The following is a 17,751-nucleotide window of genomic DNA, read 5'->3' on the forward strand; positions in this document are numbered from 1 at the left end:
TTCTGGTATTAAGGACTCATTCCTGCATGACTTTATTGACAAATTGGCCAGGTATTAAATGACAAATGTTAAGACTAATTATTAAACAAAAAAGTTAGTTGATTAAAGGGGGACTCTAGCAAATTCATTTTTGCACCCCTGGAAAGTTAGGGAACTCAGCAACTGTCAAGACATCCTGACTTTTAGTCCCCAGTACCAAAAACATTCGAGCCTACATTTCCCATGATGCAACTCAATGGCATCTTTCATTAGATTCTGCCTTCCTCCCAAACACCCCTTCCTTTGAAACCCCACACGTCCAGTTTGTATGCGACCCAAAAAAAGGGTAAAATTTAAGAGAAAAATGATTCACCGTCAACACAATATGTTCTTTCACCAACTCTGTCATTGTCATTTAATTTGTGTGAGTTCTACCCCTCCTCTGTGTTAGCCACAGATGGCTAAGTGATCTAAATGTGACCTAACCAGCAGCATCAGCCATTATTGACGAGGCAAATCTCATCAACCAATCAAACGATGATGATCTTGCCAGGAAAATTGGGAGTAGGAAAAGATTTACAGGGGGAGACGTCGACGTGAGCGAATAATTGGAGCTCAGTGACTCTTAAGGCTCCAACAGGTCAGGCACACACACACACACACACACATACACACATATAAACACACACATGCTAGTCAGCAGAGCATTCCAGTGCTGTTTGGACTGTTGTTGCCATTGGTCTAATGGTTCTCACATGTCTGTCGCCCTATCTTTGAGCAGCACCCAGGACAATGTGGGCTATTCTTAAGGCTTTACAACGCGCTCTGTCTCGGGCCGATCGACGCGCAGATGGAACAAACATTCACACATAGAGAAGAAAGACAGAAAGAGACAGAGACAGATATCAAGACTCAAACAGACACATAAACAGAGGGAGAAGTGTGTGCGTGTGCGTCTGTTTGTGCTTGTCAACAGCGTCCGCGTTAACTGGAATAGGCGGGTCCCGCCTCCGCCGTCCGGCAAAGCAAAGCCACTCTAAAGCCAAGCCAACTGTCAATCAAACAGCCAACACAGGGCCAAAACTATGATAGCATCAGAAATAACAGTCTTTACCCATCAGTCTCACATGCACAAACACACTCGCGCGTACACACACAAGCGCAGGGGAGGTTAAAGTCGCAGCTCAGCCTTGTTTGAATAGGCTTCTAACATGCAAAGCAACATTAGTGTGTCAGGAGTGTCTTGCTGTTCTGTCTGTCTCTCTGTCATTGCTTTGACAGGCAGACGAAAAATGTCACGACTCACAAGAGAAAACGCTGCACTCTGTGGGGGTGTGTGTGTGTGTGTGTGTGTGTGTGTGTGTGTGTGTGTGTGTGTGTGTGTGTGTGTGTGTGTGTACTCTCCGTCTGTCTCTCGCGTAGTTAATGCGTGGGTCCGTTCCCCTCCTATACACAGCAGGCCCAATACACAATGTCTTCTTTTGTTGTCACGTTAAAGTGATGCAATAAAGCTGTGCAGTGACAAGGACGGCCCGGGGGCTGCTGCGGTGACAGAGACATTGAGTGTGCGCTCGTGCACGTGTGTGTGTGCACGGAGTGGAGACAAGAGCACTGAAGAGGGGTTATTGCCACGAGACAGATTGCAAGTGTCATTTTCCATTACAGCAGCCCGAGCCACTGTGTACGACACAGTTACACACACACACACACACACACACAGATACACACCGATACACACGCCTTGGCCTACTTCAACAGGATGCTTTTGACAGGGAGAGATGTGCGTGCATTAAAAGAGTGCCGGCCCTGAGTATTTAACCCTCTCCTCGCTCTGACATCAGGTTGAGAAAGCAGAATTTGCAGACACGCTTTTTTTTTTATTATTATTTGCAATTTAAGAAAATTGGCTTGTCTTATCGGTTGATTCACAGGTCACTGATATGAATCAGAATTTTTTTTCCATGAAACTAAAGATTTCAAGAGTCTGCAAATTACATTTCCATCTGCAAGTTGCATAGAAATTGTTGCTGAAAACCTAATTTAAGTGATTTTCATGCTTTAGTTGGCAGATTACATCATGCATTACTATTGGTTGAGAAAACTCTTTGACCTCTCATGCTTTTGAAACACTCTCAAATCATATTGAAAAGCCCCAAAATCCTAAAAGTAATAAAGATGCTTTTCTTACTTTACATTCAGGAGATATACGTTTTTCACCTGACACACGATGTACTCATCACGGCGGCTTTTCAAAGGATCCTCTGTGAATACATTGAGTTTTAAATACAGCATGACCCATTGTTGCGTGTGAAGCTCTATTATCTATTCAAAAGTCTCTCACGAGGGTATGTTTGTTAACCAGGCAATTAGCGGGCAGTATGTGGTGGTTATCAGTACCACAGTTGACACTTGGTCTCTTCAGCCTGTAAAGTATGAGGCAGTAAAATGAAAATGGGATCTGTGTTGGGTCCCATAGCTTGTCCCTAATAAGGTGCAGTGGCAGCGGCTATCAGGGGCCGAGCTGAATTAGTCCACAGCGGATTCAAATGTCTAGATGCTATCAAACACCATTTAATGATAATGGAGGTCACAGAGGCAATTGGGAAAATGCTGTGTGTGTGTATGTGTGTGTGTCTGTGAAAGGAACGTTTCTCTGTCTCCCGCAAAAAACACTGCATTAAGATAGCATCGCTAATTTCTCCAGCTCAGCTCAAAAACAACATGCAGAGGAGGGGAGAGAGGAGAAGAAGAAGAAGAAGGAGGAGGAGGAGAAAGAGTGGAGAAAAAAAATATAAACAGCACACGAGCGAAAATGAAACAACAAGGAAAGTTTTTCTGCGACTTTCTCGAATGTCGCTCCAGATTTTGCCCTTCATCGTTCTTTCACAATGTCGCGCCCTCTCCGCTGCTATTTCTGACTGCCAGTGTGTGGATCTGGCTCGCTGAGATTTCATGCCAGTGTAAAAATTGGCTGAGGGTTTGGTTCAAATCAAATTGGACATAAGCACCCACAACACCATCTGTTAGGGAAAGGCAGTGGAGTGAAGGGCAGAACTCTGTATTCAGATAAATGGATTTTCAATTTATTAAATTGTTGACTGACACCCTTGTAAATGTTCGCTTTATGTGCTGTGGCCTATTCTTAGAACGTCGCATTTAATGGAAACATGTTGCTATATACATCCATACAATCCCTAATATTAGAATGAAAAAAAGAGCACACTACATCTGTTGTTTTGTGTTAGTTACATTCCTGCTTTTTATATTTCTGCAGCACGGTGGCCTCACATTTAAAGGAGAGGGAAAAAAAAGCTAATTTGTCCTTTTTAAGCTTTTTTTCCCCCTCCCCCTAAAACTTCATCTCCTTAAAAAACAAAAATAAAGCCCTCTCTTCGGTTAGCCTTTAGGTGTTTTGGCAAGTGATATGGTGTGTGTGCGATTTTCTGTAACAGGTGTGTCGCCCCGAAATGTGTTTAGAGACGCGTCTGCGATTGTGACAGTACTTTAGGGGAGGACCATATGTCCCTTGTTGCTTCACCCAAAAACTTAACTTACTTTGCACGGTGAATAACAGTCTCTTAACTCTCAGAAGTTGATGTCATGTAGTTCGGTGTGTGAGTGCGTGCCAGATACTCTCAGTTTGTGTGTGTGAACGTGTCCCCTTAGCCTGCCTAGTGGTCTGGGTGTTTATTAATAACTAAAGTTGGAGCAGCTTCTGAATTAAAAAGTCACTGTGGACGTTGAGAGCGACCAGGGACTGAGCCTAACACACACACACACATACAGTATATATGTGCACGCTCTCTGTTTCTCTCTGACTCGCGATCCTCTGCTTCAGTGGGAGACAGGGAGCACTGGGAGGGGGCTAGAAAGTAAGAAGGAGGAGGAGGAGGAGAGGGATTTTAGTGTTTACACAGAGGCCCGGCCACCGCGGCAACTGTTGCCAAGCGCTGTTCTCCCCAACAACAAGCCAGTAATTGGTACTGTTAGCGGCTAACCTTGCGGAGGTGGTGGTGCGAGGTGGGCTTGGACAAAAAGCTTTTTGATACATCTCCCTCTCTATCTCTTTCTCCTCTCTCAAGCCGCAGTATAGTGCCCCTGGTTTTTTTTCTTCTTCTTCTTCTCGTTTTTTTTTTTTTTTTTTTTTGACAAGAGACTGCCCGTAATCTTGGCACGGCCCCCTTCGCTTTGGAACGATTGGACCGTCTTTAGAAGGAATCGATGAAAATGTGTCCAGACACATGGCCCAGCTCAACCAGACATGAATTGATCATCAAAATATCAACATCATCATTTCGTAATGGAGTGTGTCGGTGCCTTCAGCGCGGGGGGGAATAAGCCAGACTGAAAAGCAAAAGCTGCAGTATCAAGAGGGTGTAAATAAGTGAGCAGTTGTATTCCAAATTCTGCTTTTTTCTTTTCGGAAGTTTCTTTGAACATTTCCATAATGTAGGGGGTCGAGTCTATCAAAGTTGTAACATCTTACTACTGAAAGACTTACCTCATATGATTTAGATAGTGACACTACTTTTTCCCTTTTTAAACTACAGCAAATTCAGTACAATAGGGACTGCTGCTGTGTTAGGTGAAGTGTTAAGACGGGTCATTTGTGTAGCATAGTTAGCACAACCTGGAGCTATCTTGACAAAACTATGTCCATGTAAGTTTGAGTGTATGTGCAGGTGTGTTTGCAACCCAAGATTAAGAGGAAAAAGTTTGATTAGTGCATCTATGAGGTTCAGAATAACATGGACAAACATGACTCCAACAAATACCGATGCTTGGTCAGTGGCCCTACACGTCAAACTATGATGCTCCAGGTACCCTCCTAGCATAAGTTTTGCACGCTCATCACGCATGTCAATTTACGTTTCCGCTGATTAAATGCAAACATTTTCTTTTCAAAATAAAGTTAGAACATAGGTAAAATAAACATTTCTTTTTAGGTCTACTTCCTTAGGTTTAGGCAACAAAAGCGCAGGTTTCGATTTAGAAAAAACATCATGGTTTGGCTTAAAAAATAAGTATGTTAGGTTATGTCACGTGACATACGTTGCAAGTGTAGTATGCTACACATGCTAGCACACTACATTGTTACCAAAATAACTTGATTGACTTTAGTTTCATAAATGACACAAACAGCGGTCTCTTGGGTGAATGTCTTGAGTTTGTTTGACCCATCCACCTCCCCTCCTGTCCGCCCTTTGCAAACTTTCCTACTCTTCCTACTCTAACCCATCTCATAGGGCGCCTCGTGCTTTGGTACGCTGACCGTCGTATTATCGGTATTTGAGGAGCTTGGAGGGAGACTATTTTAGTTTACATGACAGTTATAATCTAATCTTTCCATCATATGTAAGCGTGCTTTCTCTGTCTCCGTCATGGCCGTCAGCGAATGTTTTTCCCCCCACAGAAGTCACCACACATCTCTGCTCGCTTTCCCTCTCTGTTACTTCTTCCTTCCATCTCAATACTTCAGTGTTCAGGGTGGCAGTCTCAGACAAACTCCACCAGTGCTTGTATAATTGCTTATTCAATGCTGACCCCTGCTCAGTTTGGGAGGGAAGAGGAGAACGGAGAAGGAAAAGGAGGGGAAGGCGGGGGGGGGGAGTAGCAGGAGCCCGCCCCATGGCTGCCAAGGCCCAAGTCAATGTGGAGCCTGTTTTTTCGGAATATAAGGGCCGGCCACGGGTCCCAAGCCAGGGCCCTTTCCTGTGGGCCCTCCTCCTCCTCCTTCGTTCTCCTCCTTCATCCTCCACCCTCCTCTGAGCCCGGCTGGGCCTGGCGCTGGCACAGAGGTCCCTTTGTTGTGCACCCGAGGGCCCAGGCTCTCTCTCTCTGTGTCTCTCACTCCCTCTCTTTCCACAAACCCCCCTCTTCCTCCTCCTCCTCCTCCTCACCAACCCTCCCTCCATTTTCCTCTAAAGGTCTCCAGGCTTCACAAATATGAGATAATAGGAAAAATAGAGCTGGCCGCTTGTGGTGACTCAGGGCAAAACGTCTGAGTGAAAAATAGAAAGTGAGTGAGAGAGGGAGAGAGAGGTATTGTTTGTGAGGTTGGTTGGGGCGAGCTGGACTGAAGTCGAGTCTCCTCCCATCTCTCCCTCTCTCTCTTTCTCCCTCGCCTTCTCTCTCCAGCAGCTTCTGAACCAAAAGCTCACTGTGGATCCAAAAGCCGGATGGGGGCTCGCTCTAACACACACACACACACACACACACACACACACACACACACACACACACGCACACAGTGTCTCTCTCCCTCTCTCGGCAGGTGGACGGGGTTGTTTTGGCTCGGCTGCAGGGCAGCAGCTTGACTCCGTTTGAGCCAATGAGCCAAGATAATAGCCAACGATTCCAGAGTTATTGTCAGCGTTTTCCCCCCTCTGCTTTTCCCAGAATCCCTCGCGCTGCAGTGCGGGATTGGACTGGGAACGTCACCCTCGGATGAATTAATGCGCTTTAAAAATACAACAATCGGGATCCAGAGTTGTGCGTTCAAAACCCAGACAGTCAAAACAAGGAAGGATGGTTTTTAAAAGTTTCCAGTGTCCCATTAATGTCCCAAAGAATATTGGGTTTGAATATTTTATCCAGTGTAAACATCATATAGCTTTAATAATGAGCTGGAACAAGCTGATACAGAATATAAATAAGTGGAATAAGATCATTTTTCCAACCTTAAAGCTACTTCAGGGGGAAACTGAATTTCATGAGTTAACATTACACTCCTTTACTGCCTTGTACGCCTCACACGTCCACTTCCTTTTATTCCCTTCATCTTTTCATTTCCTCACTCCTTCATTTTTGTCAAGGGGGAGGCGGGTATCCTCCCTCGCCCTCAGCTCCCAACACCCCACCCTGCAAATATGCAGCCCACACCCCTGCGTGGGCACCAGACTCCACCCGCTTACCTCACAGAACACACACACACGTCTTATACGTCAGAAGAACAGGGAGTAGCTACTCTGATTTTCATGGAAAGAGTTGTGCTGTCCTCCTTTATTATGTGATTTTTGGCCGTAATTAACAGTAGTAGACGCTCGCTGTGTTTCCATCTAACTGTCAAGCGGATTTTGTAAGAACTCTTGAAATATTGCATACATAAAATCAGGTGCATTTCCATCTGCTGGGCTGAAGGGAGTAAATCTCTGAATGTGAGCGAAGTGGAAAGAAGTCTTTCAAGAGGGAAGTTGTTATTGTTGTGCAGTGTCAGGTAATGGTGGCCATATATCACATTCTTATATGAAGATGAAAACAAGGAAATGCAATTGGCAGTTTGAAGCATTCTAATGCACCAACTAATGCCCAAACAGCTATGACGAGAAGCTAATGCACAAGAGAGAGCTAGGCATTTTTGTGAGGTCATGGTTTCAGGATGTCCAAACACATCTTTTAACCAATGCACGAGCTTGTGCATGTTTATCACAGGCGACAGTGAGGGTTCATTTCTCATAGTGTTCACCACATCAATCAACATCTCACTAAAAGCTGCAGCATGCCAACTCTTCTTCTCTTCTCCTCTCCTCTTTTCTCTCTTGTCCCCTCCACTCCTCTTGCCCATTTCCTCCCATTTTGCCATCCGCCGCACAATGAAAGAGCCTCTTGGCTTTTATTAATAGTTAAAGTGGCCCCGGCCTGTCACTGGGGACAATAACTGCAGCCCTGTTAATAAATAAAAATAATAACTAGGAGATGGAGACAGAGAGGGAGTGCAATGGAAAGAGAACAGGCGACACTGCCATTTGTTGTTCCCTCTCACTTGTCAAAGCTCTTTGGCTTAAAAGCCTCTGTCATTGTTGAGGGAGAGGGGGCTGGAGGGAGAGATGAGAGTGAGAGACAGAGAGAAAGGGGGAGAGAGGGGGAGCGCCAGGGGCTAATAGCACCTGTTGGGGTGATGGTGAGACAGCTGTCATGGGTGGGGGGGGAGCACACTCTTTCTTCTACTCTTTCTTCCTCTCTACGCATGTTTCTTTCCGTCCTCCTTGTTTTGTGCAACCGATTCCCCGTCTATCTCAGTCCTTCTCAGTCCTCCTCCCACCTCCACCCCGCTGCTAACCTTGTCCCTGAAGGCTGTGGTGGCTTCTGACAGAAAGCACTAGGGCGCATCTGGGGACGCAGTGCTGAAACTGACTAACTGGCTGAGTGGCAGTGTCGAGAACGCAAGGACAGACCAGTCAGAGTCCAAGGACGGTGGAGGGATTTGAAAAGAGTGAGGGATGAGAAATGGAAAGAGTGAGAGGTGGACCACCTTGAAGTTCAGCACTGATCTTGCGCTACGTGTGTTTGCGAATGTGTGCCTATTGTAATCAACAGAGCGTGAGTGCTGTAGTCTTGAAGCCAGAGGAAAGGACCTGATTCAGGCCTCTGGGGAGGCTGCCGGCACACACACACACACACACACACACACACACACACTGAGGTACAGTATGTAGGACATGCTGCGGTGCTTTGTGTGTGTCTGAGCAGAGCGTGTATGTCTCCTCTCTCTCGCATGCGTACTTGTTTGCTTGTGATCATGTGTCATTTTAAATCCCGAAAATCTCCAGGTGGTTTCTCATCCTGATCTCGCCACATTCACTCCATCGCAGCCAGGAAAAAAAATAGAGGGATGAAGAGGAGAGAAAGAAGTTTGGGCAAAGCACTGCTTTTTGTGTGTTTGGATGACGGGTAAAAAGTACTTTGATTTTGTTGTTGAGTGTAGTGGCAGCGTGTGTGCGTTCATGTCTCACTTAGTGGAGAAAAAGTGCTAAGCTGTTCAGCTCAACACACCGGTCATCTCCCTCTCCCACTGTGGAAAGCATTAGTGTGTGTGTGTGTGTGTGTGTTCGTCAGTGCAGGCAAGCTGTCTCATACCAGTGAGATTAAGACTTTTTTTTTTCCTTAAATCAGTCATTATGGGGGGAAAAAATAATCCGGGGACAAACAAACTTTTCGCCTACCATCAGCAGTTGCGAGTGTGTATACGTCTGTGTGCGCAGCTATACATACAGCGTGGGCTCACTCAAGTGCATGCATTGTGCATGCATGTGTCTGTGTGTTTTGCGGGTGTTTGTGCATTGAAGTGTGTGTGTTTGCGTTGGCTGATAGGGTTAATCTTCCCACTCAAAGTGTAAAACCTCTTTCCTTAGCAAGGCCTCGCATCCCAAGTGCAGATGGCTCCCAGTAAATAGAGTTCTCTCTCCCTCTCTCTGTCTCACCCTCTTGCTTCACACTTTCAGTCTCCCTTTGTCTCATCATTTCCCTTGTTCCCCTTTGTTCACATCAATAACAGTCAACAGGGTGACGGGGTTGATGGCAGCGTGTCTGTGTGTGCACATGCGTGTGTGTGTGATTGCTATTAGTGCATATATGTGCACACATGTAGAGCTGAATCTCTGCGTGTGTATGCTCTCTTGTGTGACATTTCCATTTCCCCCACTGTGTGTGTCTGTGTGTGTACATCTGTGTGTGAGTGTGATCATAGTTAGGGAGTGTAATTAGTGATTTTGCGGGTGTGTGTGCACATGTGTGTTTGCGCAGGGGTTTGTGTGTGTAAGGGTCTGTGGAGTGTGTGTTGAAAACAAAGCGCTAGCTGATAATGTGTCCATTGTGGCGGGTGCATTAAGGCCCTCTTTGTCTCAGGGCCCACAGGGCTAATGATTCTCTAGCAGCAGGTGAGAGGGAAAAAGCCTCTCTCTTTCTCTCCCTCTCTCCTCCACTTGTCTCTCTCTTTATCTTGTGTTGCCTCTCTCGCTCTTTCCCTTTTGCTCACTTGTTTTTGTTCTTCAGATTTCCTCTCTTTCGATTATCAGCTTCTCTCTTTCCACCTTTCTCTCCCTCTCTCTCCCTCTCTCTCCTGCTGATGCGGCCATTAGGCTGAGCTGCCGCTGCCTTTATTACAGCAAATGGACTTTAAATGAGCTTTATTGTCATGTTGGCCAGCCAACTGAATCCCTCTCTCTCTCTTTCCTCTGCCCCCACCCTCCCCCCCCTAAACAGAGGCCCCCAGCATTGAGAGGCTGTTGTCAAAGGACTGGAAGGATAAACTTTTGGCCATGGGCTCAGGGCACATCGGAGAAATTAAAGGTATGGTACAACTAAGTAATGACAGAACTAAACTTAACTGAGCTGAATTCAATTGACCATTTAAACTTCAAGTTGAAGTAGGCAGAAATCTGAGAAAGGCAAAAAAAAAATTATCAGAATTTGAAAATACACCCTTCCTCTGCAGCTCTCCCCTCCCTGTCCTAAGCCCCTCCCACCAGACAAGCACAGGCATATGCATGCCAATTCATCAATTAATTTAATCTAGAGTTGCACACCGCTCATTTACTCAGTCCCTGCTTGCCTCTTTCTATGTGTCAGACCAAAAATGAGGCATAAAAACAACTAGCTAGCCTCTTGATGGTCCCTCCCCCTTGCTCCCCGCCACTTTGGACTGCTTCTCAAGAGGGATAGCGGGCATCAGCTCCAAAAACTGACCTTGGCAGCTGTAGCAGCTCCAATTCAGCCAGCGCAAACCCCCCAATTGCCGAGTGAGTGTCACAGCAGGTTGGTGGCCAGTGGCCTTGCTCAGTCCACCCTGTGTAATGGCAGCAACAGAAAGTTTGCTGATCCAGCGGCGAGTCATGACTGTCTGGTACTCCCGGAGCTGGGGTATGCACTGTTTGGATTCAGGTTGCTGAGGCCGCTGACTTGAGGTCTGTCTCCGGAGCTGCTGCCTGCTCGCCTCCTGGTGAGGTGGTCTGTTGTGGCGGGCAGAGAGCACACTGTGATTTGAGGCTTTAGCTAACATTGGCTACATAAACTTGAGCTTTCTCTCCATCTCTGAAACACTTTGTTGATATTACAGGGCTTTCATTTCATTCATAGACAGACACTCTTTAGACCCTTTGCAATAGGTTGGTCTTCCTTTTTTGGGTTGCTTTGCTGTAGGCAGTTGTTGCCAGTACTGGAGTAGCAATTTTCTCTGCAGGATTCTCCGCCATTGAATCGGCTTTCAATGAAGGGACATGTACGTGCATCTGCATTTGTAGAACAGCCATTAGGAACGCCCTCTATCTGAAATAACCTGTGACTGGTTGACAACTCCTGCCATAGAAAGATTTCTAAAGCTGGAAAACAGAGCCAAGAGGAGGTGCAAAGATCAACTTTTTTCTCAGTCCACTTGAATCACAATATGCTCAAAGTTAATATGCCCCTCCGATGTCTGTTTAGGAATTTTTTTTATAAATCTATTAAAAAAAAAAAAATTAAAAAAAAAATCTTTAAAAAAAAAAAAAAAAAAGACTAATTTTAACTTCACATCTTGCCCCATTATCAAAAGTGATCCAGGTGGATGTTGACTGTGTCCATAGTTATAGTGCAGAACTGCGAGCAGGTAATGCAAAATGGCTCCATGGTGCAGAACCACCAAAATGAAAACACATATTCAGCAAGCGAAACAAAAAAAAAATCAATGGCATCATTGTACTTCCTGTTTACATCATGCATGACAGGAAAAGCAGTAGCAAAGATTTAAAAGATATTCATAAGCAAAACAAAAAATAGTTCCTGTATTACTGGAACTCTCTCCTGTATCTCATTATTTACATATATACAAATAGTGGGAACAAAGTCAAATTGACTGAAACCACTCGCATGTCAGTTGAGGGCATTTCTGAGAAGCCCAATTACTTAAAAATAACAATAAATGGCATGTAGTGACTCGGCTGTAAGCTTATAATTAAAAGGAGTGAGATCTGGGGAAAAACAGCCTTAATTCAAGGTTAAATTGAACTGAAATAAACTAAAATTGACTAAATTCAGTTGAATTGAACTCAAATGAACTGAGCTGCCCTGAACTTAGCCAAGCCAGCCGCATCGTCCCGTGTTTAACCAATATGTCAAACACTCAATGACGTCTCTCAGCTCTGTTAATCTCAGTGTTAATCACCCATTCTATCCACACCAGCCCTTCTTCACATCCGAGAGTCAGACAGACAGAGCAGGACAGAGGGCAGGAAGTGGAACAAAAAGGGAGCCAGAGAAGCAGCACTGTGAATAGGCAGGAGCGAGAGTCAGCCAGAGAGAAAGAGAAAGTGAAGGGGAAAAAGATGTGATAGAAGCAGAGAGAGGTCGAAGAGTCTGGCTATTATTCCCTGTAACTCCAGGGCAAAGCCGTCGTTCTCCTCCAGTAATTGAGCTTCATTAGGAAGCAAAGCAATATGTAATCAAAGAGCCTTGCAGAGCGGCGTGGCCGTCGAGAGGGGGGCTCCATTGATCAAACCCCCTTTTCCCAGCTCCCTGCCGCGCTGACATTTCTGTGTAGGGGCGTCCCGCTTGGCGCACCACACACCAACAGCTGGGGAGCAATATCAGGAGTGTGTATGAGTGCATGTGCATGTACGCAGTGGAAGTGCATATGCTGCTGAGTCCGTGTGTGTGTGTGTGTGTGTGTGTGTGTGTGTGTGTGTGTGTGTGTGTGTGTGTGTCTTAGACAGTGCTTACATAACAATGTGTGTCTGTGAGTGCGAACTTGTGCCTCTGATTGTGGGAAAAGAAGACAGAAATATATAGTAAGTCAAGCGTATGTACACTCGATTGTACACGTAGGTGTGTGTGTGTGTGTGTGCGTGCGTGCGTGCATGCGTACGTGCGTGTGTGCTGTTCTTGTTTGTCATTGCATCCCTTGAATTTTTTTTCCCCCCATCGAATTCCATTGAGAGCTTTTTGTGGGGAACAAAGTGATTTTGAGCCACTGCCTCTCGCTCTGTCTGCTGCATTGAGAAGCCACATTGGTAAAAGGCCCCATGCTGTTCACACAGCAAAACACACACACACATACACACACAGAAGTATGGAACTCATGGCACTAGAATAAATACCCCCACGGTATAGTGTCATTAACATCAGATCTGCAGCATGAGATAGTTGAAAGTGACAGGAAAGCTTGATCTCTTAAACTCTTGATTTCCTTTGAATTGCCCCTTGTGCTTCTTTACATGCTGTACAACAGTTTTATATACGGCATCAGCTTGTTTCAGCACTTCTTAAGAGCTCAATGGTGTTATACTGGGGGAAATATTTTAAAGATTATTCTTCCCAAGATTCCTTATTCCATCAAATGAAAATATTTTGGATGTCTTTGCATCATTTGATGCCCGTTTTCTCAAACTTCTGCTGCCCAGAATATCTGGTATCTTTAGAAATGTTGGAATCTTAACTGCAATTTACCAGGGGCGATAACAGGGTTTCCCACACATTCATTCATTTCTGGCAAACTGCCACAATATCAGCATTTGTCGCCACATATACATTTTCTATTTCTGGAGCTGTGCCCCTCTCTCTCTATCTCTCTTTCTCTCTTACATGTTTGTTAATTCATATAAAAAATATAACGCTCTATTTCTCAGTGCTCTCGTTTTAGTGTTTTCAAACCTACTTTAGATGAAATCAGCTACACTCCCAAGAAAACTGCGCACCCTGTGGTCTATAGTTGGTTCTAACCTGTGTAACAGCAGCAACAAAAAGTTTGACTTCACTTTACTCTGCAGGAGCTGGTTGTCTAATCAATTGATTTGAACTGAACAGCTTTGATAGATCCAACTACAAACTGATTGACTAATCATTTCTCCAGCCTGGGACTCAAACTCAGGGAGGGAAAAAACTAAAACTCATGAAGAGTTCCTCTGTGCGGCGTTCATGGACCTGCAAAAGCCTCCGAATTCAGAGACAGGCCACAGAATGATGAAGAGGCATGCACACACATCCAGCACTGCCTGCTACCGCCACACATAGAATCTGTTTCTGAGGGAAACACTGTGATATTATGTTTTGGGATACTGTATCAATTCCCAAAAGCACTGATTTTTAATTAATAGTTTACATGCAAAGATGTGTGGCAGCGGTTCATTTCATGTTGTGTTTAAACCCCAGACATCTAGATAACAGTGTCGTAATCTGTCGTCAACCGTTTGACACTTCCACTTCAACATAGCAGCAGTGTTTTACAGGGACTGTGATAAATTTAAACACAGATGCCACTGTTCTGATTGCATAAAAAAGTGAACTTTTTTCAAACTACATTTATATGGTGGTGTAATCTTTATATTATGATAGTTTTCCTAAAATTAGATTAAAAAACATTGCACTAGATCGCCTTATTTACAGTATTGAAATATATTGCAATATATTTAATTGCACCCCATGTATCGTGATATGTATTGTATCTCCAAATTCTTGCTTTCTGAGGGAGCAGCTGTGTTGTACAACATGAGCTTGTAAACAGGATTTACGAGGGTAAAGACAGCAAACAAACTCAACAAAATACCACTAATAGTAAGATCCTGTCTGTAGTCAAACAAATGAAGTAAACTATTAGGAAAATCAAGTTACTGCAAACTGTGTAGTAAGTGCTTTAATTAAACCTTAATTTCATTATCTTAATCTTAACTTAATTTGATTATTTACAGTAATTGTGTTGTTCTGGTGCATGTAAATGTGCTTCTTAATATACTTCCAGACTGCTCCGTCGTCTCTCCTTCGCCTTCTCCTCTCTTAACTCTCATATCTTTCCTTCACCATCATGTCCGTCTTATCCCTCTCCTCCTCTCCCTCCTTCCCTTCCCCCCTCAGCCATCTCATCCCCGCTCCTCCCTCTTTACCGTGGGGGAGTTATCAATGCAGCCGGGGTCATTAATTAGCACCGTGAACACGGTGACAAGTATTACATTGTTACAAATTGGTTAATTACGCCACGCACGGGTGTGCATGAGAAAAAAAAAAGGAGAGAGAGTTGCTGTTGGTTCTGTGGGTTTGTAGGTAAGCAATCTGCCTAAGGAGGAATGTGTGTAAACCAATGGAGGAAACCAGTTATCGATCCGCCTGCCTGCCTCGCAGCAGCTGAGGAAACAAGCCGACGCAGAGCTGATTTATGGGGCGACCGCAGAAATTCTGAAAGTCTGAATGGGAGGGAAAGGGGAGCGAGAGACAGGGCAGCTCACATCCACGTAGGAGAGTTTCTAAAATCTCGTCTCAGTTAGGGAGCGTGTTGTGTTCTTGGATTCGTCTTCTTCTGCAAATACTCTGGTTTGCTGATGAAAGATCCGCAGCTGAGAGGGGGATTGAGAGCAGCTTGTAGAAAAAGAATAGACTGCTTGTCTTCGTTTTCACACACCTAACAACCAAGGCTGCTGGTTAGAGGAATGTCCTTCGACCTCAGCGTACACAGTTTTGCACAGAAGCACCCAGTTTTATTGTGTTTGCATTTGTGCATGTGCATGGATGTGTGTGTGTGTGTGTGTGTGTGTGTGTGTGTGTGTGTGTGTGTGTTAAAGGGGGGTTAACCCTAACAAGAACCTCCTACAAGAAAGACTCCTTTGATCCATCGTTTCACCTTTGCAACCCCCCCTTATCCTTTTTTTCCCCCCTTGCCCCCTTCCTCCCCACCCCTTCACCCCCCATTTGAACAGGCTAACGTTTTTAACACAAGGCTCTTTCTTGTCTTGGTCAGCTTTGGCTACACACACACACACACACACACACACACACACACACAGACAAGCATGCACACACACACACATTTCTGGCTCTACAAAGGTGGGTCTGTGAGTTAGGACAGCGGCGTGTTTATTTTTCCAGCGGCCAGTGCTCCCGACAGTTGCCTTTATTGTTCATTGTTGGCGGATGGATGGAGCACGGAGGAAAGTGAGGGAGGAGGAGGGGGAGGCGGGCAGTGGAGGCGGGCGGGTTGGGGGGTGGCGTGAGGCGGCGGCTACCAACAGGGAGGACAAATGGATGGCTCTCACCTTCCCAGGGCGGTCAAAGGGCAGGTCAGCAGCCGTGTCTCCTCGCCTTTGCTCCCCCCTGCCCCTCTCCTGACTCCCCCCTTTCATCCCCTGTTGTGTTTCTCTTTCTTTTCCTCCCTGCTTCCCTCCCTCTGTCCCTCTTTCCCTCCTCTCTTTCTCATCTGGTTTGACTGGTGCAGGAATGTGGCCCTGTTAAAGGTAGCAGCTGAAGAACAATGGGGGATTGTGCTATTCTACACGTGCACGTACACACACAAAAGCGGCATGTAGGCAAACATTGGTACATATGACCAGACATGGGCGCACACACTCGTACTGATTGTGCCTCAGTGTGCCTCTTTCTAACTACATCCTGTTGAATGATTTAGGCCTTGTGTGTGTGTGTGTGTGTGTGTGTGTGTGTGTGTGTGTGCGCGCGCGTTTGTGTGTGTTTGTAATGGAGCTAGTATGTCAGGATCTGAGAGGTCAAAGGTCAGGCCATGCTAAATGTGAGCAGGAGGTTGGCTGACTGCAGGGTAAACACAGACCAGACACACTCGCCTTCTCTCTTTCTGTCTTTTTTTTCTCTCTCTCTTTCACACACACGCATTCACCGAGTCACAAAAAAACAATCTCCACATTTACCCTTAATAAAATAGACTTAGATTTTACTTAAAGTTTAAGCAAGAAATGTAAATTTTTCAAAACCTGGCTGAGGATTTATTTTTGTTTGTTAAAACATATGAATTTGGCTCACGTTTTACATTTGTTTTGCCGCCGCGTTTTGCCTGTTTACAAGTGTTTCCTCAGCCAGATTTATTTGCTTTATTTCAATAAGGCAATAAAGGCAGTGATGGATGTGGCTCGAGTAATCGCTGCTGGCCTTCTGTGCCCAGGAAAATAAGTCAACATCTGGTTTTACAACTCAGCAGCACTTTGCCAAACGCACCTTCCGCTGACATGCCCCCCCCCCCTCCTGCTGTCCAAAACCCCTAACCAGTCATATATTAGGTTGACCAACAAGCCATGGAAAGCTCTACACTGCTTTGTTGTTCCTTCCTCCTCCGTTCCTCTCCTTCATGCCTCTGACCTCTAACCTCACCCCCACAATCCTTTCTGGCCTCCAGATAAGCATGAAAATCTCTAAAAGAAGAACAACACAGTGTCAACTTTATGCTTCTGTTGCATTCACATGTTACATATATGTCCTAATGCAATAATCTATTACTGCTCTCCTGATATAAGTGATCAGGTAGACATATATAAATCAAACTTTTCCTCCACATGATGATAGAAGTTTCAAAGCGTAACCTCAACCGAGTCTCGCTGTTTTCTTCAAAGTGCTACCATCTCACCTTTGACCCCTCTCTTCCCCCCTCCTCACCCTCTCTCTCACCCTTTAGGTACCGCAGACAGCCTGGCAGAGAAAGAGCGCCAGCTCATGGGCATGATTGGCCAGTTGAGCAGCCTGAGGGAGCAGCTCCTGGCGGCCCACGAGGAGCAGAAGAAGCTGGCTGCCTCGCAGATGGAGAAGCAGAGGCAGCAGATGGAACTGGCCAAGCAGCAGCAGGACCAGGTATACAGGGGGCCACACTGCATGTGAAGGGCTTCACTTGGAAATGCTGTACACTGTATGCCTACGCTGCAAAACAAATCCAGCCTAACAAGTCCTTTAGTCTGGCTTGAGTTCATAGAATCAAAGAAAAATTAAAGCAATTGTTACATCACTTGTCTCTTATCAGATCAGCACTTTTACCCATCTGTAGATATTTTGAATCTTTGGGAAATCCGCCCTATTTTAAGATAAAATCTACTTCTTCCCCTCTTGTAATTACTCCAAAAATATCCTGTATATCTGTTGTGCCAGATCACAAACGCACATGATTGGATACCGATTCTGAATCATAAGTTATATGCGCACACAGATGCACATACACACTTAAACATCCCAAATGGTCACCATAAATTCTCACACAGGATTCTTCTTTTCTCTGTACTCTTTCTCTCTCTCTCTCTCTCTCTC

At 45.2% G+C, this 17,751-nt stretch overlaps 1 protein-coding gene across 14 annotated transcripts in view; it reads left to right on the forward strand.

Moving 5' to 3' along the window:
• sox5 (SRY-box transcription factor 5) overlaps positions 1-17,751 on the forward strand; it is a 311,103-nt gene that overhangs the window by 242,872 nt on the left and 50,480 nt on the right. For 12 of the 14 annotated variants that reach the window (XM_049566743.1, XM_049566742.1, XM_049566744.1 and 9 more), the window contains 2 exons: positions 9,961-10,047; positions 17,132-17,304. In XM_049566743.1, the coding sequence (XP_049422700.1) occupies positions 9,961-10,047; positions 17,132-17,304 (260 nt within the window). The remainder of the gene's footprint in view (positions 1-9,960; positions 10,048-17,131; positions 17,305-17,751) is intronic. The other 2 variants (XM_049566747.1, XM_049566750.1) reach the window with 1 other exon arrangement.

This window comes from Epinephelus fuscoguttatus, linkage group LG22 (genome assembly GCF_011397635.1).
Source record: "Epinephelus fuscoguttatus linkage group LG22, E.fuscoguttatus.final_Chr_v1".
Taxonomy (NCBI): domain Eukaryota; kingdom Metazoa; phylum Chordata; class Actinopteri; order Perciformes; family Serranidae; genus Epinephelus; species Epinephelus fuscoguttatus.